Source organism: Oncorhynchus mykiss, chromosome 18, assembly GCF_057628025.1.
Source record: "Oncorhynchus mykiss isolate SJ-2025 chromosome 18, ASM5762802v1, whole genome shotgun sequence".
Taxonomy (NCBI): Eukaryota; Metazoa; Chordata; class Actinopteri; order Salmoniformes; family Salmonidae; genus Oncorhynchus; species Oncorhynchus mykiss.
In genome coordinates this window covers 17,228,452-17,251,436 of record NC_143039.1, presented here as the reverse complement: position 1 = coordinate 17,251,436, position 22,985 = coordinate 17,228,452, and the positions used below count along the sequence as shown (strand labels likewise).

General features: G+C 45.9%; 1 protein-coding gene across 4 annotated transcripts; it reads left to right on the top strand.

Moving 5' to 3' along the window:
• The first annotated feature begins 599 nt into the window (after positions 1–599).
• On the top strand, positions 600–20,376 carry LOC110527257 (ETS translocation variant 5). 4 transcript variants are annotated; one of them, XM_036951755.2, is made up of 11 exons: positions 600–799; positions 10,514–10,672; positions 10,869–11,004; positions 11,616–11,666; positions 13,968–14,088; positions 14,497–14,772; positions 14,989–15,287; positions 15,944–16,072; positions 16,674–16,843; positions 17,641–17,742; positions 18,015–20,376. In XM_036951755.2, the coding sequence occupies exons 2-11, from the start codon at positions 10,625–10,627 to the stop codon at positions 18,255–18,257; spliced, it is 1,575 nt and encodes a 524-aa protein (XP_036807650.1). In that variant the 5' UTR covers positions 600–799; positions 10,514–10,624; the 3' UTR covers positions 18,258–20,376. The 4 variants fall into 4 exon arrangements, with proteins under 4 accessions (XP_036807650.1, XP_036807648.1, XP_036807649.1 ...); XM_036951753.2 differs by having other exon boundaries at positions 17,641–17,748; XM_036951754.2 differs by having other exon boundaries at positions 10,866–11,004.
• Positions 20,377–22,985: the final 2,609 nt, after the last annotated feature.

Here is a 22,985-nt window from a genome sequence, read left to right as displayed (position 1 = left end):
TCAACCCTGGGCAGAATAGTGTGTGTGTGTGTGTGGGGCGTGTCTGCGTGCGTGTGTGTGAGCTTGCGTGCGTGTAGCGTGCATGTGTGTCTGTCTGTGTGTGCATACATACAGTACATGCGTGTGTGTTTGTGTGATCACTTGTGTCCAGACTCCCTACAGCCAGCTCTGTCCTGAGAATATCACAACAACGTACCCAACTCCAAGCAGTTAATCAATGTCAGAAGAAAAAACAGAAAAACATGTGAAAATGGAAACTGCATATCCTGCTGTTTTCCTACACAAGGCAGCTTTTCTAAACTGAAAATGGAAAATATGTTGCAAGATATTGTAATAGCAATGTAGCAAGATGCTGTAATAACTATGTAACAACTTTGCGGCAAAACATTGTATCTGGTTGTTGTATGAATGTACTCGAGTTATAAGTTTCAAGATGTCAGTATCTGTTTCTACTGTACATTTTTCGTTTCCGCCCCGTGTCTGGCCGTCAGACGTGAATGAAAAGCAGTCATTCATAAAAACAAGACAAGCTCGCTTACCATTGGTCACTGGGGTCCAAAGAGCTCTCTGAACGTCAATTGGCCAGTCACTAGAATGGCATTGTGTAACAACCAATTGGCGTGTATTATGGAGTCCTCTATTTTGGCTTCAGGGAAAACCAGACGATTCCATTCAGAAATCCACAGTCAAGCTTTGTGTGAGAAGAGCATAGACGACAACCCTGAAAGAACGTTTGCAACAGCGTGGAGTGAAACATAACTTATTTTCAACATTGCAAAGGAATTAAATCTTCGCAAATGTGAGTCTAACATCAAACTATCAACCGCAACAAAAAAGATGCGTATAAGGTTTTTGCGTTAGTTTATTTCTAGCGCCTGTAATAATGCATTTACTTTGACCGACTAGTATCCGTAGAATGCGAGCTCTCTGCCAAGCATTTTCTAGCTGTCTGGTGAGGGGGGGGGGGGGTAGAAATGTGAACGCCATTTTATATGTATCTTAATTTGGGAACCATTTTCTTATTTGTAGTCAAATGTTTTTGCAGTACTTTGACGTGAGAATGTTTATGTTGCAGTATTTTGACTTGCTACGGCGCATGCAGCATCTTCATAGACGGTTCTAACATTTATGAATGGAAGGTTCGACCCCCCCTTAGGTCAGGGATCAAATTTCACTTCATTGAGAAAAACAAGCTGGGGCCATGAGAGGGGGAATAGGAAACGGTAGAGGGAGGAGGGTCTGGGGGGGAGTTTAGCTACTTCTTGAACTGGCTCAGATTTTCTTTGCTGAGATTAACCCTCTGCTGCCCTGAATAAATAACTTTATCCAATACTTGTCAAATAATGCTGAAATTTGATCTCTAAATGTTTTATTCAGATTATTGCATGTATACGTTTTATATGTTCCCATTATGGAGATAGTTTATCCAATGTTTAGATATCAACGACTACTTAACTCAATACCCTGATTTGCATCCTATTTTTGAACACTTATTCAAAACAGCTCCCTCCTAGTCCTTCTACTTATTGTAATGTCAACAGTCTCCTCTCCAAATAGCTTACTGTGCCTTGCTGCCTTGCTTATGTAAGAACGTAGTCTCCAGCGTATTGAGTACATGCTCACTGGCATAGTGTACAGCCCGCCAGCACTACGATGCAGGGAGGATTACGCAAACAAACAACACAAAACAAACACCCAAGACAGAGGAAAGGAACAACTGTCTTATCCTGAAGGCCGGCTGGCACTATGCCCTAGTGACTACTTTAGACCAGGAAACATAGGGCACTACTTTAGACCAGGACCCATAGGGCACTACTTTAGACCAGGACCCATAGTGCACTACTTTAGACCAGGACCCATAGTGCACTACTTTAGACCAGGACCCATAGTGCACTACTTTAAACCAGGATCCATAGGGCACTACTTTAGACCAGGACCCATAGGGCACTACTTTAGACCAGGACCCATAGGGCACTACTTTAGACCAGGACCCATAGGGCACTACTTTAGACCAGGACCCATAGGACACTACTTTAGACCAGGACCCATAGGACACTGCTTTAGACCAGGACCCATAGGGCACTACTTTAGACCAGGACCCATAGGGCACTACTTTAGACCAGGACCCATAGGGCACTACTTTAGACCAGGACCCATAGGGCACTACTTTAGACCAGGACCCATAGGGCACTACTTCAGACCAGGACCCATAGGACACTACTTTAGACCAGGACCCATAGGGCACTACTTCAGACCAGGACCCATAGGGCACTACTTTAGACCAGGACCCATAGGGCACTACTTTAGACCAGGACCCATAGGACACTACTTTAGACCAGGACCCATAGGGCACTACTTTAGACCAGGACCCATAGGACACTACTTTAAACCAGGACCCATAATGCACTACTTTAGACCAGGACCCATAGGACACTACTTTAAACCAGGACCCATAGTGCACTACTTTAAACCAGGACCCATAGGGCACTACTTTAGACCAGGACCCATAGGACACTACTTTAGACCAGGACCCATAGGACACTGCTTTAGACCAGGACCCATAGGACACTACTTTAGACCAGGACCCATAGGGCACTACTTTAGACCAGGACCCATAGGACACTACTTTAGACCAGGACCCATAGGACACTACTTTAGACCAGGACCCATAGGACACTACTTTAGACCAGGACCCATAGGACACTACTTTAGACCAGGACCCATAGGGCACTACTTTAGACCAGGACCAATAGGGCACTACTTTAGACCAGGACCCATAGGACACTACTTTAGACCAGGACCCATAGTGCACTACTTTAGACCAGGACCCATAGTGCACTACTTTAGACCAGGACCCATAGGGCACTACTTTAGACCAGGACCCATAGGACACTACTTTAGACCAGGACCCATAGGACACTACTTTAGACCAGGACCCATAGGGCACTACTTTAGACCAGGACCCATAGGGCACTACTTTAGACCAGGACCCATAGGGCACTACTTTAGACCAGGACCCATAGGACACTACTTTAGACCAGGACCCATAGGACACTACTTTAGACCAGGACCCATAGGACACTACTTTAAACCAGGACCCATAGGGCACTACTTTAGACCAGGACCCATAGGGCACTACTTTAGACCAGGACCCATAGGACACTACTTTAAACCAGGACCCATAGGGCACTACTTTAAACCAGGACCCATAGGGCACTACTTTAAACCAGGACCCATAGGGCACTACTTTAAACCAGGACCCATAGGGCACTACTTTAAACCAGGACCCATAGGGCACTACTTTAAACCAGGACCCATAGGGCACTATTTTAGACCAGGACCCATAGGACACTACTTTAGACCAGGACCCATAGGACACTACTTTAGACCAGGACCCATAGGACACTACTTTAGACCAGGACCCATAGGACACTACTTTAGACCAGGACCCATAGGGCACTACTTTAGACCAGGACCAATAGGGCACTACTTTAGACCAGGACCCATAGGGCACTACTTTAGACCAGGACCCATAGGACACTACTTTAGACCAGGACCCATAGGGCACTACTTTAGACCAGGACCCATAGGACACTACTTTAGACCAGGACCCATAGGGCACTACTTTAGACCAGGACCCATAGGGCACTACTTCAGACCAGGACCCATAGGGCACTACTTTAAACCAGGACCCATAGGGCACTACTTTAAACCAGGACCCATAGGGCACTACTTTAGACCAGGACCCATAGGACACTACTTTAAACCAGGACCCATAGGGCACTACTTTAGACCAGGACCCATAGGACACTACTTTAGACCAGGACCCATAGGACACTACTTTAGACCAGGACCCATAGGGCACTACTTTAGACCAGGACCAATAGGGCACTACTTTAGACCAGGACCCATAGGGCACTACTTTAGACCAGGACCAATAGGGCACTACTTTAGACCAGGACCCATAGGGCACTACTTTAGACCAGGACCCATAGGACACTACTTTAGACCAGGACCCATAGGGCACTACTTCAGACCAGGACCCATAGGGCACTACTTTAGACCAGGACCCATAGGACACTACTTTAGACCAGGACCCATAGGGCACTACTTCAGACCAGGACCCATAGGACACTACTTTAGACCAGGACCCATAGGACACTACTTCAGACCAGGACCCATAGGACACTACTTTAAACCAGGACCCATAGGGCACTACTTTAGACCAGGACCCATAGGACACTACTTTAGACCAGGACCCATAGGGCACTACTTTAGACCAGGACCCATAGGGCACTACTTCAGACCAGGACCCATAGGACACTACTTTAGACCAGGACCCATAGGACACTACTTTAGACCAGGACCCATAGGGCACTACTTTAGACCAGGACCCATAGGGCACTACTTCAGACCAGGACCCATAGGACACTACTTTAGACCAGGACCCATAGGGCACTACTTTAGACCATGACCCATAGGGCACTACTTTAGACCAGGACCCATAGGACACTACTTTAGACCAGGACCCATAGGGCACTACTTTAGACCAGGACCCATAGGACACTACTTTAGACCAGGACCCATAATGCACTACTTTAGACCAGGACCCATAGGGCACTACTTTAGACCAGGACCCATAGGGCACTACTTTAGACCAGGACCCATAGGGCACTACTTTAGACCAGGACCCATAGGGCACTACTTTAGACCAGGACCAATAGGACACTACTTTAGACCAGGACCCATATTGCACTTTAGTTTTTTTTATTTTACCTTTATTTAACTAGGCAAGTCAGTTAATAAGAACAAATTCTTATTTTCAATGACGGCCTAGGAACAGTGGGTTTACTGCCTGTTCAGGGGCAGAACGACAGATTTGTACCTTGTCAGCTCAGGGATTTGAACTTGCAACCTTCCGGTCCAACGCTCTAACCACTAGGCTACCCCGCCGCACTACCTTAAACCAGGACCCATAGGGAATAGGGCACTACTTTAAACCAGGACCCATAGGGAATAGGGCACTACTTTAAACTAGGACCCATAGGGAATAGGGCACTACTTTAAACCAGGACCCATAGGGAATAGGGCACTACTTTAAACCAGGACCCATAGGGAATAGGGCACTACTTTAAACCAGGACCCATAGGGAATAGGGCACTACTTTAAACTAGGACCCATAGGGAATAGGGCACTACTTTAAACCAGGACCCATAGGGAATAGGACACTACTTTAAACCAGGACCCATAGGGAATAGGGCACTACTTTAAACCAGGACCCATATGGAATAGGGAACTACTTTAAACCAGGACCCATAGGGAATAGGGCACTACTTTAAACCAGGACCCATAGGGAACTACTTTAAACCAGGACCCATAGGGAATAGGGCACTACTTTAAACCAGGACCCATAGGGAATAGGGCACTACTTTAAACCAGGACCCATAGGGAATAGGGCACTACTTTAAACCAGGACCCATAGGGAATAGACGCACTACTTTAAACTAGGACCCATAGGGAATAAGGCACTACTTTAAACTAGGACCCATAGGGAACTACTTTAAACCAGGACCCATAGGGAATAGGGCACTACTTTAAACCAGGACCCATAGGGAACTACTTTAAACCAGGACCCATAGGGAATAGGGCACTACTTTAAACCAGGACCCATAGGGAACTACTTTAAACCAGGACCCATAGTGCACTACTTTAAACCAGGACCCATAGGGAACTACTTTAAACCAGGACCCATAGTGCACTACTTTAAACCAGGACCCATAGGGAACTACTTTAAACCAGGACCCATAGTGCACTACTTTAGACCAGGACCCATAGTGCACTACTTTAAACCAGGACCCATAGTGCACTACTTTAAACCAGGACCCATAGGACACTACTTTAAACCAGGACCCATAGGGAACTACTTTAAACCAGGACCCATAGGGAACTACTTTAAACCAGGACCCATAGGGAACTACTTTAAACCAGGACCCATAGGGAACTACTTTAAACCAGGACCCATAGGGGACTACTTTAAACCAGGACCCATAGGACACTACTTTAAACCAGGACCCATAGGGAACTACTTTAAACCAGGACCCATAGGGAACTACTTTAAACCAGGACCCATAGGGAACTACTTTAAACCAGGACCCATAGGGCACTACTTCAGACCAGGACCCATAGGGCACTACTTCAGACCAGGACCCACAGGACACTACTTTAAACCAGGACCCATAGGGCACTACTTTAGACCAGGACCCATAGGGCACTACTTTAGACCAGGACCAATAGGGCACTACTTTAGACCAGGACCCATAGGGCACTACTTTAGACCAGGACCCATAGGACACTACTTTAGACCAGGACCCATAGGGCACTACTTTAGACCAGGACCCATAGGACACTACTTTAGACCAGGACCCATAGGGCACTACTTTAGACCAGGACCCATAGGGCACTACTTCAGACCAGGACCCATAGGGCACTACTTTAAACCAGGACCCATAGGGCACTACTTTAAACCAGGACCCATAGGGCACTACTTTAGACCAGGACCCATAGGACACTACTTTAAACCAGGACCCATAGGGCACTACTTTAGACCAGGACCCATAGGACACTACTTTAGACCAGGACCCATAGGACACTACTTTAGACCAGGACCCATAGGGCACTACTTTAGACCAGGACCAATAGGGCACTACTTTAGACCAGGACCCATAGGGCACTACTTTAGACCAGGACCAATAGGGCACTACTTTAGACCAGGACCCATAGGGCACTACTTTAGACCAGGACCCATAGGACACTACTTTAGACCAGGACCCATAGGGCACTACTTCAGACCAGGACCCATAGGGCACTACTTTAGACCAGGACCCATAGGACACTACTTTAGACCAGGACCCATAGGGCACTACTTCAGACCAGGACCCATAGGACACTACTTTAGACCAGGACCCATAGGGCACTACTTCAGACCAGGACCCATAGGACACTACTTTAAACCAGGACCCATAGGGCACTACTTTAGACCAGGACCCATAGGACACTACTTTAGACCAGGACCCATAGGGCACTACTTTAGACCAGGACCCATAGGGCACTACTTCAGACCAGGACCCATAGGACACTACTTTAGACCAGGACCCATAGGACACTACTTTAGACCAGGACCCATAGGGCACTACTTTAGACCAGGACCCATAGGGCACTACTTCAGACCAGGACCCATAGGACACTACTTTAGACCAGGACCCATAGGGCACTACTTTAGACCATGACCCATAGGGCACTACTTTAGACCAGGACCCATAGGACACTACTTTAGACCAGGACCCATAGGGCACTACTTTAGACCAGGACCCATAGGACACTACTTTAGACCAGGACCCATAATGCACTACTTTAGACCAGGACCCATAGGGCACTACTTTAGACCAGGACCCATAGGGCACTACTTTAGACCAGGACCCATAGGGCACTACTTTAGACCAGGACCCATAGGGCACTACTTTAGACCAGGACCAATAGGACACTACTTTAGACCAGGACCCATATTGCACTTTAGTTTTTTTTATTTTACCTTTATTTAACTAGGCAAGTCAGTTAATAAGAACAAATTCTTATTTTCAATGACGGCCTAGGAACAGTGGGTTTACTGCCTGTTCAGGGGCAGAACGACAGATTTGTACCTTGTCAGCTCAGGGATTTGAACTTGCAACCTTCCGGTCCAACGCTCTAACCACTAGGCTACCCCGCCGCACTACCTTAAACCAGGACCCATAGGGAATAGGGCACTACTTTAAACCAGGACCCATAGGGAATAGGGCACTACTTTAAACTAGGACCCATAGGGAATAGGGCACTACTTTAAACCAGGACCCATAGGGAATAGGGCACTACTTTAAACCAGGACCCATAGGGAATAGGGCACTACTTTAAACCAGGACCCATAGGGAATAGGGCACTACTTTAAACTAGGACCCATAGGGAATAGGGCACTACTTTAAACCAGGACCCATAGGGAATAGGACACTACTTTAAACCAGGACCCATAGGGAATAGGGCACTACTTTAAACCAGGACCCATATGGAATAGGGAACTACTTTAAACCAGGACCCATAGGGAATAGGGCACTACTTTAAACCAGGACCCATAGGGAACTACTTTAAACCAGGACCCATAGGGAATAGGGCACTACTTTAAACCAGGACCCATAGGGAATAGGGCACTACTTTAAACCAGGACCCATAGGGAATAGGGCACTACTTTAAACCAGGACCCATAGGGAATAGACGCACTACTTTAAACTAGGACCCATAGGGAATAAGGCACTACTTTAAACTAGGACCCATAGGGAACTACTTTAAACCAGGACCCATAGGGAATAGGGCACTACTTTAAACCAGGACCCATAGGGAACTACTTTAAACCAGGACCCATAGGGAATAGGGCACTACTTTAAACCAGGACCCATAGGGAACTACTTTAAACCAGGACCCATAGTGCACTACTTTAAACCAGGACCCATAGGGAACTACTTTAAACCAGGACCCATAGTGCACTACTTTAAACCAGGACCCATAGGGAACTACTTTAAACCAGGACCCATAGTGCACTACTTTAGACCAGGACCCATAGTGCACTACTTTAGACCAGGACCCATAGGGCACTACTTTAGACCAGGACCCATAGGGCACTACTTTAGACCAGGACCAATAGGACACTACTTTAGACCAGGACCCATATTGCACTTTAGTTTTTTTTATTTTACCTTTATTTAACTAGGCAAGTCAGTTAATAAGAACAAATTCTTATTTTCAATGACGGCCTAGGAACAGTGGGTTTACTGCCTGTTCAGGGGCAGAACGACAGATTTGTACCTTGTCAGCTCAGGGATTTGAACTTGCAACCTTCCGGTCCAACGCTCTAACCACTAGGCTACCCCGCCGCACTACCTTAAACCAGGACCCATAGGGAATAGGGCACTACTTTAAACCAGGACCCATAGGGAATAGGGCACTACTTTAAACTAGGACCCATAGGGAATAGGGCACTACTTTAAACCAGGACCCATAGGGAATAGGGCACTACTTTAAACCAGGACCCATAGGGAATAGGGCACTACTTTAAACCAGGACCCATAGGGAATAGGGCACTACTTTAAACTAGGACCCATAGGGAATAGGGCACTACTTTAAACCAGGACCCATAGGGAATAGGACACTACTTTAAACCAGGACCCATAGGGAATAGGGCACTACTTTAAACCAGGACCCATATGGAATAGGGAACTACTTTAAACCAGGACCCATAGGGAATAGGGCACTACTTTAAACCAGGACCCATAGGGAACTACTTTAAACCAGGACCCATAGGGAATAGGGCACTACTTTAAACCAGGACCCATAGGGAATAGGGCACTACTTTAAACCAGGACCCATAGGGAATAGGGCACTACTTTAAACCAGGACCCATAGGGAATAGACGCACTACTTTAAACTAGGACCCATAGGGAATAAGGCACTACTTTAAACTAGGACCCATAGGGAACTACTTTAAACCAGGACCCATAGGGAATAGGGCACTACTTTAAACCAGGACCCATAGGGAACTACTTTAAACCAGGACCCATAGGGAATAGGGCACTACTTTAAACCAGGACCCATAGGGAACTACTTTAAACCAGGACCCATAGTGCACTACTTTAAACCAGGACCCATAGGGAACTACTTTAAACCAGGACCCATAGTGCACTACTTTAGACCAGGACCCATAGTGCACTACTTTAAACCAGGACCCATAGTGCACTACTTTAAACCAGGACCCATAGGACACTACTTTAAACCAGGACCCATAGGGAACTACTTTAAACCAGGACCCATAGGGAACTACTTTAAACCAGGACCCATAGGGAACTACTTTAAACCAGGACCCATAGGGAACTACTTTAAACCAGGACCCATAGGGGACTACTTTAAACCAGGACCCATAGGACACTACTTTAAACCAGGACCCATAGGGAACTACTTTAAACCAGGACCCATAGGGAACTACTTTAAACCAGGACCCATAGGGAACTACTTTAAACCAGGACCCATAGGGCACTACTTCAGACCAGGACCCATAGGGCACTACTTCAGACCAGGACCCACAGGACACTACTTTAAACCAGGACCCATAGGGCACTACTTTAGACCAGGACCCATAGGGAACTACTTTAGACCAGGACCCATAGGGCACTACTTTAGACCAGGACCCATAGGGAACTACTTTAAACCAGGACCCATAGGGAACTACTTTAGACCAGGACCCATAGGGAACTACTTTAAACCAGGACCCATAGTGCACTACTTTAGACCAAGGCCCATATGATATAGTGCACTATACAGGGAATTGGTTAGGTTGCCATTTGGGAAACATCCTATGTCTGTGTTGATGTTATATGACAGGTGATTTGGGTATAAGCTACTGACCAGGGGGCACACTTTTCCCTGCTCTCCACAGAAAGAACAGACAGACGAACGAGCGTCTCCTGCTGCTACCGTCAGCCCCTCCTCCCCCTCCACCCCTCCAAGACCAACTTCAGTCCCGAGGGCGTGAAGATATTCCGGCAACATGGATGGATTTTATGACCAGCAAGTCCCTTTCATGGCCCCCTCCAGGGTGAGTGTTTGGCTGACTCTCTGAATGTTTTCTCTGATAGTTTTTCAACATAGGATTTTGATCAAAGCACTAATCTGAAACTTTTCATAGTGGATTAAGATAACAATTACTTTTTTAGCATATATGAATGCTTAGGGATTTGTTCACACCAATGCAATCACTAATGTTGTAGGTGTTTTAAACATTGTACTAGCAGAATTGTCACGTGGAAGAACCAGCGAACACGCCATTTAACGACCGGAAGAGAAAGTTTGTTGACACTGAGCTCGCCCAGGACACAGAAGATCTCTTTCAGGACCTCATGCAACTTCAAGAGACATGGATTGCAGAAGGTGAGTTCTGCTCTTGTATTTCAGAAGGTTTTCAATCTTGCATCATACTCATTGTTTTTAGTAACATCAGTGGTTTAGCCGAGGCTATTGAATCAGGAAAAACTGGAAAATAAGTTGTTATAAGAACTTTATACAACTTCCTCTTTTTAACAAGTGTATCATAAATATTTACTGTATTTTTGACTGTACTGTATCATAAATATTTACTGTATTTTTGACTGTACTGCATCATAAATATTTACTGTATTTTTGACTGTACTGCATCATAAATATTTACTGTATTTTTGACTGTACTGCATCATAAATATTTACTGTATTTTTGACTGTACTGCATCATACATTTTTACTGTATTTTTGACTGTACTGTATCATACATATTTACTGTATTTTTGACTGTACTGTATCATACATATTTACTGTATTTTTGACTGTACTGTATCATACATATTTACTGTATTTTTGACTGTACTGTATCATACATATTTACTGTATTTTTGACTGTACTGCATCAAGTGCATTATATTTGTTCTATGAAGCATATTAAAGTGACTCAGCCACGTGGCATGCCTTCCATAAGTTAGTCATTTAACTCTCTCCGTCCCCTCTTTCAGCTCAGGTGCCTGATGACGAACAGTTTGTCCCAGATTTCCAGTCGGATAACCGTAAGTACCAACCAATGAAATGTATGTGTATGTGTGTTACAAAGGGGAATCGACAGCGTCTGCTCCTGCATAGTTGCGCATTTCCTAATTGATGCTTTAATTCCCAGACATGGTCTTTGACACAACATACAAGCACAACAAAGAGATGAACTGGTTTTCCAATACCAGTCTTATCCAGTTGGCATATTAACTCAGTGCGTCACAGTGAGTGTGTTTTTATGGGTATGTGGTTGGGGTTTTCGGGTTGCCTATGTAGGCTGAGGGCTAACATTATCGACAGATTTGCCTCGTCGAAAGCAGAAATCCAATCGATGTCATTGAGCCCTGATTTAACCAACCTCCACTCACCCTGCAGTGGACCTACTTCTGCCCTGTTGCCAATCAGTGTCCTTAATGCACACCTTGCTGTTTTGTTACTTTAAAAAAAGAAGTGTATTTAAAAAAAAAACTGCATTGTTGGTTAAGGACTTGTAAATAAGGTCTACAGCTGTTGTATTCGGCCCATGTGACAAATACAACTTGATTTGATTATTGTATTGTAGGGATTTGTGTTCCAACAAAGGCACAGGAATAATAGGGCTACCTCAGAATAAGACGTTACTCACTCTGTGAAAATCAAGAATCTTGTGGTTTTATACCAGAAATCCCTCAGCTCTCCTCTTTGATCGTCAACCCGGATGAGAACAATCCTATTCTCTGATCTCTGCCCAAATCCACCACATTAACATCAGAGGAAATAAAGAGAGAACGGTTTGAAACGGGGAGATGTTCTGTTGCATTAGAGTTTTGCTACGGTGGGCCTTACTTAACATGACCCAGGTGCACCATAGCAGCCTGGGATGGCCTTCCATGGAGTCCCAACCTACTAACCACAGCTCTTGGCTGCTAGGATGGGCTACGTTCCAATCCAAGCCCACAGAACCCTCATGCTGTTTGCTTTATACTCATCTCCTCTCTCCTTTCTCTGTCTAGAATAATATATGCATGGGGTTTGAATGGAAGCCTTTGATTGGGCTCCAGACGGAGCTGTAGGCCTGGTGTAGTTGCAGGCCTGGGTTTCAAGATGTGAATGATCCTGTGGAGGAAGAAAGAGTGTTTTTAGAGGCCCGGTATCGCCTTGTTTCCCTGTAACGTTGTATTTCATTGTCGCGGATGCAGCTAGTGACAGGTTTAATGCAGTGTGTACACACTGAGTGAATTGTGTCGTGGCACAGCCGGGCGATTGTTGTGTTTGCTGAAGAGTCTGAGTGTGTGTGTGCGGCGACGGGGTTGGCATGACGCTCCCTAGTTTGGCACGCTGCCAGTTGGTCTCACAGACCCTTCATTCAGCAGTCCTCCTCTCTCTGTGTGTGTGTGTGTGTGTGTGTGTGTGTGGACTCTGCAGCTGGGCAAAGGGGCAGTGTCCATAGCGATCAAATGGCATTATGCCATCATCTCCTTACTCCTTAATTTAGCAATGAACTTGGCTGAGAAGTGAGAACACACTCTTATTAACTACCAGTTAGTGATTTAAAGAAACGTTGCAAATGATTTGAAACCTGAGATTTAAATGTCTTCTGGCCACGCTTGAGAGTTGCACTGTGTTTCATTCATAGATGCTAGGTGTTCAAAATTTGATCTTATAATGGAGGTCACTATGGACACTGAGAGGCCTAACCCCATAACATGAGTGTGTGTAGACTGCTGGCCCGTGGCTGCGGAAGCTGAATGATGGCCGTTCTGTGGCACAACAGGAAATGGAGAGTTGATGTAGGCACAGACCCAGCCTCTGACAGACCCGGCCTCTGACAGACCCGGCCTCTGACAGACCGGGCCTCTGATGCCAACACAGCACCCAGTTAAAGTCCTACTTTATGTACAGACACACAATGGTTGCCTAAGTTACTAACTGGTGGTGGAAGTCGGAGCAGACTGTTTTGGTCTGTGTCATTTAATACAAAGGCATCTTTGTTACTGGTCTGATTGTTGCCTTGGAAACAATAAAAAAAAATAGTGAAAGTACACTGTTTGTCTTTCAGTGCTGGGTTTATAGTTTTCCCTCGCAAATGGAAGGACAGATTTACAACCTCACCAATTCACTAAACAACAAACATTTGGGAAGTTGGAATTAAAGACAAATCCCAGCATAGGAGACACATTTGATCCTTTGATAGAAAACTATGTATCTTCTTATTCCTTAGTGAAGCACACAAAACAAGAATACTGAGTAAATATATTCAACGTAGTGATTATTTTGTGAATCTTTGAAATGGCATATTATATATTTCAGTTTTTTTTAAATGTTTTCTCCTTTCTTCAAAGTAATGTTCCATGGACCTCCAGCCAATAAAGTGAAGCGAGAGTCCAGCGCCTCCAGAGATCTGTCCCCCTGCAGTCAGGAACAACAGAGACTCTACACAGACAAGTGCCTTTACAGCTACAGGTACGTTACAGTACCCACTGAGACGGACCAGGTTTTGACACCCCACACAAATTGTACTCTCAGTAGCAAGAGGTATTTTCAGTTACAACCAATAAAAGATCATAAAAGAGGGTAAGGCATAATAAAGTTCACTACTAAGACATTGCTTAATTAGATATACCTACATCAAGTTGATAAGGCCTGAGGGGCGTGGTATATGGCCCATATACCACAGCTAAGGGCTGTTCTTACGAGTGCCTGGATACAGCCCTTAGCCGTGGTATATTGGCCATATACCACAAACCCCCAAGGTGCCTTAGTGCTATTATAAATCACATTTTATTTGTCACATGCGCCGAATACAACAGGTGTACAGCCATGCTCTACAGGCCCAAGTTAACCCCTTCCATCCCCCTCCTCCCTCCACAGTGCCTACAACAGGAAGCCACTTGGCATCAATACTTTAACCCCACCCTCCACACCCGCCTCACCTTGCAGCCCCGCCCCCACCCCGGGGACACACCCCCTACAGAGGCAGATCACGTCCCCTGTCCAGGCAACACACCCCGGCCACAGTCGTCCAACTCACGGGCACAGCCCCTCCCACCACCGGACACTCCCGCCACACCCGAGCCAAAGCCAGCCTTTCGCCGTGCCCCGCCTACCTGTCAATCACTCCGATGCCTCCTACAGCTCAGAACACAGGTGAGTTGGCACCATGTGTTGGCACCATGTGTTGACACCATGCACTGTTTGACCCCATAGCTTGTATAAGGCATGATTGGAACTACTGTAGGCTGGGACTCAGCATGCATGTTCAGTGCTACAGTTGAAATCCCATTGATGTATGATTCTCTGGTTTAAGATCCTAATTGACAAATTTGTCCTTATTTTGTCTCTCTGTCTCGTTCCCCTCTGCAGGTTCCAGCGGCAGCTCTCTGAGCCATGTCTGCCTTTCCCTCCGCCTGATGGTGCCGCCTGTACCCCTTACCCTCCTCAGCCCCATCACCCCCACCGGGCCCCCCTGTCCCGGGACGGCCGCCCCATCTACCAGCGGCACCTGTCAGAGCCCTTGGTCCTCCTCCCTGCTCAGGGCTTCAAGCAAGAGCTGGTGGACCTCCGTTACACCGAGCAGGGGGTCCCCACCATGGGCCCTCCCCGCACCCCGTTCCAGGGCCTCTCTATAAAGCAGGAGCCCCGGGATTTCTGCTTTGACCAAGGTGAGCCCTGGGGAATCGCTGGATGGCAACAGTCTTTCAGGCTCAGTTTCCCACTCATAGATTAGACCCAGTCCTGGAGTTTAAAAAAAACATGTTCAATGGAGAATCTCAATAGGAAGTGCTTCTCCTTCCATGCCTAGGCTTAATCTGAGTCCAGACAGGAAGGCCCTAAGGGTTTGGAGGTAGTCCAAGTTCCTTTGAGACTCTACTGTACACGGCTAATAGTGCAGCGATGGGGATAAAACAGTAAGCATGTTTCAGACTGATGTGGACACTAGTATTAGCAGTAGTGGTTGGGTATGTAGCAGTGTAGCATTCTAAGACTCTACTAAGCTAAGATGACCTCATTTCACTCTCCATGTCTGGGCCACTTTCTGTCAGTGATGTAACAGTCAAATCCTCTTAATAAAGTCCCAGCTAAGAAAACCCCAGGGGATTGTTAAGAGACCGCTGTCTGTGTGAGAATGTATGTCCGCCTTCTACTGGGTATTATGTCATTAGGCTAATGGCTACTTTAAAAGATGGGGTTGGGAAATTAAGTTAGTAGTAAGAATCTATTCAAAGAAACACCTTATAGTTTTTGTATCTTTCTGGTTTGAAGAGCATGTTAAGGAAAAATATGTCTAATATTTTCTCTTTTCCCTTGTGTCTTACAGAAATGCAGAACTGCCAGTCTTCTTTCAGGAAGTCCGGTAACTTCTACCAAAACAGTGATGGGTTGATCTACGACGGAGAGCCTCATCTGTACAACGACGACACATGCGTGGTTCCAGAGAGACTAGAAGGTGAGACATTCTTCCGTAAATTGCTATGAAAAACAAGGGCTTGCCCGGCACAATGGAACCCCTGGAATTGTCCCAAAAGTGCAAACCCCATCCATCCAGAATCAAACACTGAAAGTATTTAAAAAGACACAGATACTGTTTGAACCTCTGACTGGTTTGACACAGGGCTTTAGGTAGTGCAGCAGGTAGTGCAGCAGGTAGTGAATCCTGGTATCTGACATCTTCTCGTTATGTCATGGCAGTGTGGATGCCAGAGGAGACCCACGGGGCCTTGGACAGAGAGCCTGTGTGACATGAGCAGAGCCTCTTATTGTATCCCCACGCTCAGACTGCCAATCACTGGAGTCTTTCACCTGACTGTGACCACTTTTTTTATTTTTTATTTTACCTTTATTTAACTAGGCAAGTCAGTTAAGAACTGCCTGTTCAGAGGCAGAACAACAGATTTGTACCTTGTCAGCTCGGGGGTTTGAACTTGCAACCTTCCGGTTACTAGTCCAACGCTCTAACCACTAGGCTACCCTGCCGCCCCACCCCACCACGTCACTCCTTCATTTACACACTCACTCCCTCTTTCAACCCTCTCATTCTGTCCATCCAGGCAAGATCAAGCAGGAGGCCGGAGTGTTCCGGGACGGACCGCCCTACCAGCGCCGAGGTTCCCTGCAGCTCTGGCAGTTCCTGGTCACTCTGCTGGACGACCCGGCCAATGGTCACTTCATCTCCTGGACCGGCCGCGGCATGGAGTTCAAACTCATCGAGCCCGAAGAGGTCAGTTGGTCAGCAGGCAGAGCTGTGGTCCTAGTGAGTTTAGAGACTTTAGGGCTTTTTGGAGTTTTTCATCATTATGTCTCTGAGTTTAAAGTAGAAGAGTGTTTCAACAAGTCGTGATAAGTCGCTGTGCTTCCAGGAATAACCACACAGTATTACTACGGCACGAGAAGTGGCACACCAGAAACTAACCCCAGAAGAGCTTGGTGTGTGTATCTACAGGTTGATCAGAAGAGCTTGGTGTGTGTATCTACAGGTTGATCAGAAGAGCTTGGTGTGTGTATCTACAGGTTGATCAGAAGAGCTTGGTGTGTGTATCTACAGGTTGATCAGAAGAGCTTGGTGTATGTATCTACAGGTTGATCAGAAGAGCGTGGTGTATGTATCTACAGGTTGATCAGAAGAGCTTGGTGTGTGTATCTACAGGTTGATCAGAAGAGCTTGGTGTGTGTATCTACAGGTTGATCAGAAGAGCTTGGTGTGTGTATCTACAGGTTGACCAGAAGAGCTTGGTGTATGTATCTACAGGTTGATCAGAAGAGCTTGGTGTGTGTATCTACAGGTTGATCAGAAGAGCTTGGTGTGTGTATCTACAGGTTGACCAGAAGAGCTTGGTGTATGTATCTACAGGTTGATCAGAAGAGCTTGGTGTGTGTATCTACAGGTTGATCAGAAGAGCTTGGTGTATGTATCTACAGGTTGATCAGAAGAGCTTGGTGTGTGTATCTACAGGTTGATCAGAAGAGCTTGGTGTGTGTATCTACAGGTTGATTTAAACCGTTTCTCTCCTGTGGCAGGTGGCTCGGCGCTGGGGCCTCCAGAAGAACCGGCCTGCCATGAACTACGACAAGCTGAGCCGCTCTCTACGCTACTACTACGAGAAGGGCATCATGCAGAAGGTAAAGGTAAATTTTAATTTCATTCAAGTCAATTTGGAATTTTCTGTTTTGGTTCAAATTCAATGGAGGCTTTGTGAATTGATGGAAAACATCACAGTACAATGGAGGGCTACATTGCACCAATAAATAGTACATTGGTTGTATATAAGGACAGGTCAGATGCATTGAGAGTTTCAGAAGGTTGGGTATAAAGTCAAACGTTATTTTCAAACTACTAGTGGTTGTGCGCTGAACGACTGTTTAACTCCCTCTTCCTCTTCGGGTGGGGTCAGGTGGCTGGAGAGAGGTACGTGTACAAGTTTACGTGTGACCCCGAGGCGCTCTTCTCCATGGCCTTCCCTGACAACCAGAGGCCCAGCCTGAAGCAGGACCCGGACTGCCTGCCGCCGTCTGCGGGGGAGGACGACACCACCGTGCCCCTGGCCCACTACGAGGATGGCTGTGGCCCCTACCTGGCCGACGGAGGGGAGCGGTGCGTCTCCTTACTGGGCTTCCCCGATAACTATTCATTCTGAATGTTCTGACCAATGACGGAATAAAGACAGCTGTCATCTGGTACCCTGCCACACCCCTACCCTACCCCAAACTCTGGTCCCCTAGCTACACACCACTACCCTACCCCTTGTCCCCTAACTGTACACTCCAACCCCACATCCCAAAACTACACACCACTACCCTACCCCACATCCCATAACTACACACCCAGAGCCCAAACCCTAGTCCCCTAACTACACACCCAGAGCCCAAACTGCTGAGCGGATTTGGAGCTCTGTAACCCCCCTCCCCTACTCCTATCCCAAACTCAGCTCCTCTTGCCAGTCTTGAGATTACCCTCCCCAAGTCCCAAGGAAAAAACAGTCAACCCTGAGACGGCCATCTTGCTTATTCTTTGCCCTCTGTTATCAAACTGAATTGTGGCGAAAGGTGTGCGGTCCTCATCAACATAAACTGAACTGAGTGATCTCCCTTACGGGGGTTGAGCGAGGACACTGTTCACGTGATTATAATGGGACTCAAGTAATGGGCACGAGTGTGCCAGGATTGTAGCCAATAGCCATGCAGTTTCCACAATCTGCTCGGTACGAGTATGACAAGTAATGGCAAGGATATAAAACATTGATAAAGCAATCGTTTTATGGCTTGATCCCAAACAAAAAGAGTAGTACACTTGACACGCGCACAGAGGCTTCACCTTGGAGAGAATCTACGACTCCAACGAACCTTAGTACCGCAGGTGGTGATGTAATGTAGCTCTGTATGCAATGAATGGGCCAAACACACAGGCAACCAACCGACTGTTCTTATTAATCCATAATACATCGTACGACTATAAAGAAGCTGGGACGCGAGTACCCCGGAGCAAGTTGCTTTGGCCAATCATTAAAAACAACAACACACTGAAATCCAATCTGAAATGGGAGAGGTGGACTCCGGACTCGCTAGCTCAGCATTCTCTTCAGACTCTGGGGGAAAAAAAAATTTCTCTCACCCAAAAATGTAAAGCCTTCCCGGTGCTGTTTTACTCCTGATGTTGGCGTGTCCTCTACCAGATGTATCTTTCCACCGCATTTAACCATGGCATCTCTTTACTCCTGATGTTGGCGTGTCCTCTACCAGATGTATCTTTCCACCGCATTTAACCATGGCATCTCTTTACTCCTGATGTTGGCGTGTCCTCTACCAGATGTATCTTTCCACCGCATTTAACCATGGCAGCTCTTTACTCCTGATGTTGGCGTGTCCTCTACCAGATGTATCTTTCCACCGCATTTAACCATGGCAGCTCTTTACTCCTGATGTTGGCGTGTCCTACCAGATGTATCTTTCCAATATGTTTTTTTAGCTCTTTCATTTGACTCATTTTGTCGTGTAAAAGGGACGCGCATACAAAACAGTATTTTTCCTGAAGTGTTGACTTCCTATTAAGAAGTGTGTATTGAAAAATACATGTTTATGTACTATGACGATGACAAAAGTACTGCAACTGTCACGCAGTCCCTTCTCCAAAAACTGTAACTGCCAATAGTAAGCTAAACAGGGGGGGGGGGGGGCTCTACTCTTCGCATTTTCTCACAGAAAGCTGTACCAACCTATTGCTGTACCATTCCAGTTTTCTGCTTTTCGTATAGTTTATCGGGGAGTATATGAAACAAACATCTAAAATGTAAATGTATATATGAATATATTTTTGCAAAGTCATATGTTTTGACATTGTACGCGCTGGAATGTTTGGCCTGGTAACGGGTTTGCATCCTTTAATTCTTGTCATGAAGTTACGGCGTCCATATTAGGACATATCCCCAGTCTCTGCAGGAGTTGTCTGTCAAGTCCTGCAAAGACTGAGGCTGTCCTAATATGGACACCGTATTGAGGCAGTGGGTTGGAGCCTAGAAAGACCTCCCCGTTGACTGTGTGGTGGGCTGTGTCGGCGTCACACGTGTGTAACAGTATATTTTGATATGATTCTGTCTATATGTGGGTTGCGGGGTATCTTGTCCACGACGTTGAAGTTTGCTGGCACTTATACAAGTGACAACCCCCCCACCCCCTTCCCCACAAAAACAATGTGTGCCTTCCACTGCTTTTGGTTGATTTTCTATACTGGATACAATAAACTATACTTTCTGCTTCAAACTGTTGTATTGAGTCTCTTCCTATTCTGACCAACCAATCTAGCTTTCAGTTACGAATTACTGTGGTTCAAGTTGAGTTGGGTCTTTTTTATTGAATCCACTTCTTATGCACTTCTTTATCCACTTCTTATGAATGTATAACAACATCTGACACATTCCTGATTTCAGGACACAGTATCACAATAGTCCTATGAAGAACAGGCAATAAGATGTGGCCTTTAGAATGGCGCCTGTACTTAAGCCTTGTTCACCCTGCAGGCTTTAATGGTCAGAATAGTTTGGTTCTTCTATTCTGTTTTGGAATACTGACTGTCCAAACAGCAAGTTACAAGTGATCAAATCGGATTTGTGTGTGTTCAGACAGCCGTTATTTGCTGACATGGTCACGCTAGTTGTGATACTGTTGTAACAACGTCATAGTAATGACGGGTGTGTGAACAGTGGTATAGGCTTCCTGTCACTCAGAAGTTATGTAGCAAGCTAAGGTGACAACAATGGCTGCCATAGACATTTCCCAGTTGCTGTGAATGTTCAAATTCATAGAGGAAGAACACTTTTAAAACTTCAAAGGATAAGATAATCAAACTTTCAAAACAAATCCCTTTTAGGCTAGCCACAGCAGTCAGCTAGCTAGCCACAGCAGTTAACTATCTAGCCACAGCAGTCAGCTAGCTAGCCACAGCAGTTAACTATCTAGCCACAGCAGTCAGCTAGCTAGCCACAGCAGTTAACTATCTAGCCACAGCAGTCAGCTAGCTAGCCACAGCAGTTAACTATCTAGCCACAGCAGTCAGCCAGCTAGCCACAGCAGTTAACTATCTAGCCACAGCAGTCAGCCAGCTAGCCACAGCAGTTAACTATCTAGCCACAGCAGTCAGCCAGCTAGCCACAGCAGTCAGCTAGCTAGCCACAGCAGTCAGCCAGCTAGCCACAGCAGTTAACTATCTAGCCACAGCAGTCAGCCAGCTAGCCACAGCAGTTAACTATCTAGCCACAGCAGTCAGCCAGCTAGCCACAGCAGTCAACTAGTTCAGTGTTTCCCAAACTCGGTCCTAGACAATCAAAACTGTTTCAAAAACCTCTGTGTGACATTGAAATGTAGCGAATGTAATTGTAACTTCTGTGCACAAACAACACATCTAAATTAAGCCGGCATACATTTTCAATGGATGTGATCTTCGGTAAATCGTTTCGGTGAGATTTACCGAAAGGAGGACGAGAGACGGCCTTATACACCTGTCTAAAAGGCGTGTAGTAGTGGTCAAGTGTGGAATTTCCGCGAGTAGGACAGTCAATGTGTTGATTAACAAAGGTAATTTGAGGTTCGTGCTCCAGAATTATTACCAACACATTGACTGTCCTACTCGTGGAAATTCCACACTTGACCACTACTACACGCCTTTTAGACACGTGTATAAGGACGTCTCTCATCCTCCTTTCCAGTTACATAATCAACCTGCTTCAGGCAGCTAACGAGTTCTGCACATACTCTGAAAGGGACTGTTATAGAAAACTGTACAGGGTTTCACATGCTCACTGACATAGACAGACAGACAGAGACACACACACACACACACACAGAGACACACAGACAGACACACACACACACACACACACACACACACACACACACACACACACACACAGGTAGGTTGGCAATAAATGGATGCATCCAAAGACAAACCCCCATAGTTCAACATGATGTTCCTCTCTGTAAGGATCCTTTCTGCATGACTCCCTCTTCGTCTGTCAAACTCACAAGCACAGCAGATCTCTGGATATCATTGACAGCTCAGATCTCTGGATATCATTGACAGCTCAGATCTCTGGATATCATTGACAGCTCAGATCTCTGGATATCATTGACAGCTCAGATCTCTGGATATCATTGACAACTCAGATCTCTGGATATCATTGACAGCTAAGATCTCTGGATATCATTGACAGCTCAGATCTCTGGATATCATTCACAGCTCAGATCTCTGGATATCATTGACAGCTCAGATCTCTGGATATCATTGACAGCTCAGATCTCTGGATATCATTGACAGCTCAGATCTCTGGATATCATTGACAGCTCAGATCTCTGGATATCATTGACAGCTCAGATCTCTGGATATCATTGACAACTCAGATCTCTGGATATCATTGATAGCTCAGATCTCTGGATATCATTGACAGCTCAGTCCAAAATAAATCAGATTAAAATCTGATTAATGTTGTCCTGTACTATATTTACTGGATCTTGAGTTGGATCAGCTCTGGATCAAACCTTTTCCTCTGTGAAGATAACACATGGATTTACTGGAGCGGTAGCCTATGACAGGGTTAGCCTGGTGGAACCACCCTGATCACACCGTTCACCTTTCTATTTCACTTCATATATCAATCATCTTTTAATTAGTGATAATACGTGAAGTGAATGAGAATGGTGAGTGCAGCGATAGGTCTGTTTCCACCAGGCTATGCCAGGGCAAGACTAAAATGAGACTTGATATACTCTCGTTACTAGACAGTGCCACTGTGTGGTTGATTTGTGTACTGCACAACATTATCATAAATAACAAGGGCCTTTGAAGTGTGGCATTCCTCATTGTAGGTACCACAGAA

Bases quoted from the DNA above. Each gene is read 5' to 3' on its own strand.
- LOC110527257 (XM_036951752.2), top strand. From the start codon at position 10,625: ATGGATGGATTTTATGACCAGCAAGTCCCTTTCATGGCCCCCTCCAGG. The intron at 14,773-14,988 runs GTGAGTTGGCAC...TCCCCTCTGCAG, and splicing joins TCCTACAGCTCAGAACACAG to GTTCCAGCGGCAGCTCTCTG. The intron at 17,749-18,014 runs GTAAATTTTAAT...GGGTGGGGTCAG, and splicing joins GCATCATGCAGAAGGTAAAG to GTGGCTGGAGAGAGGTACGT.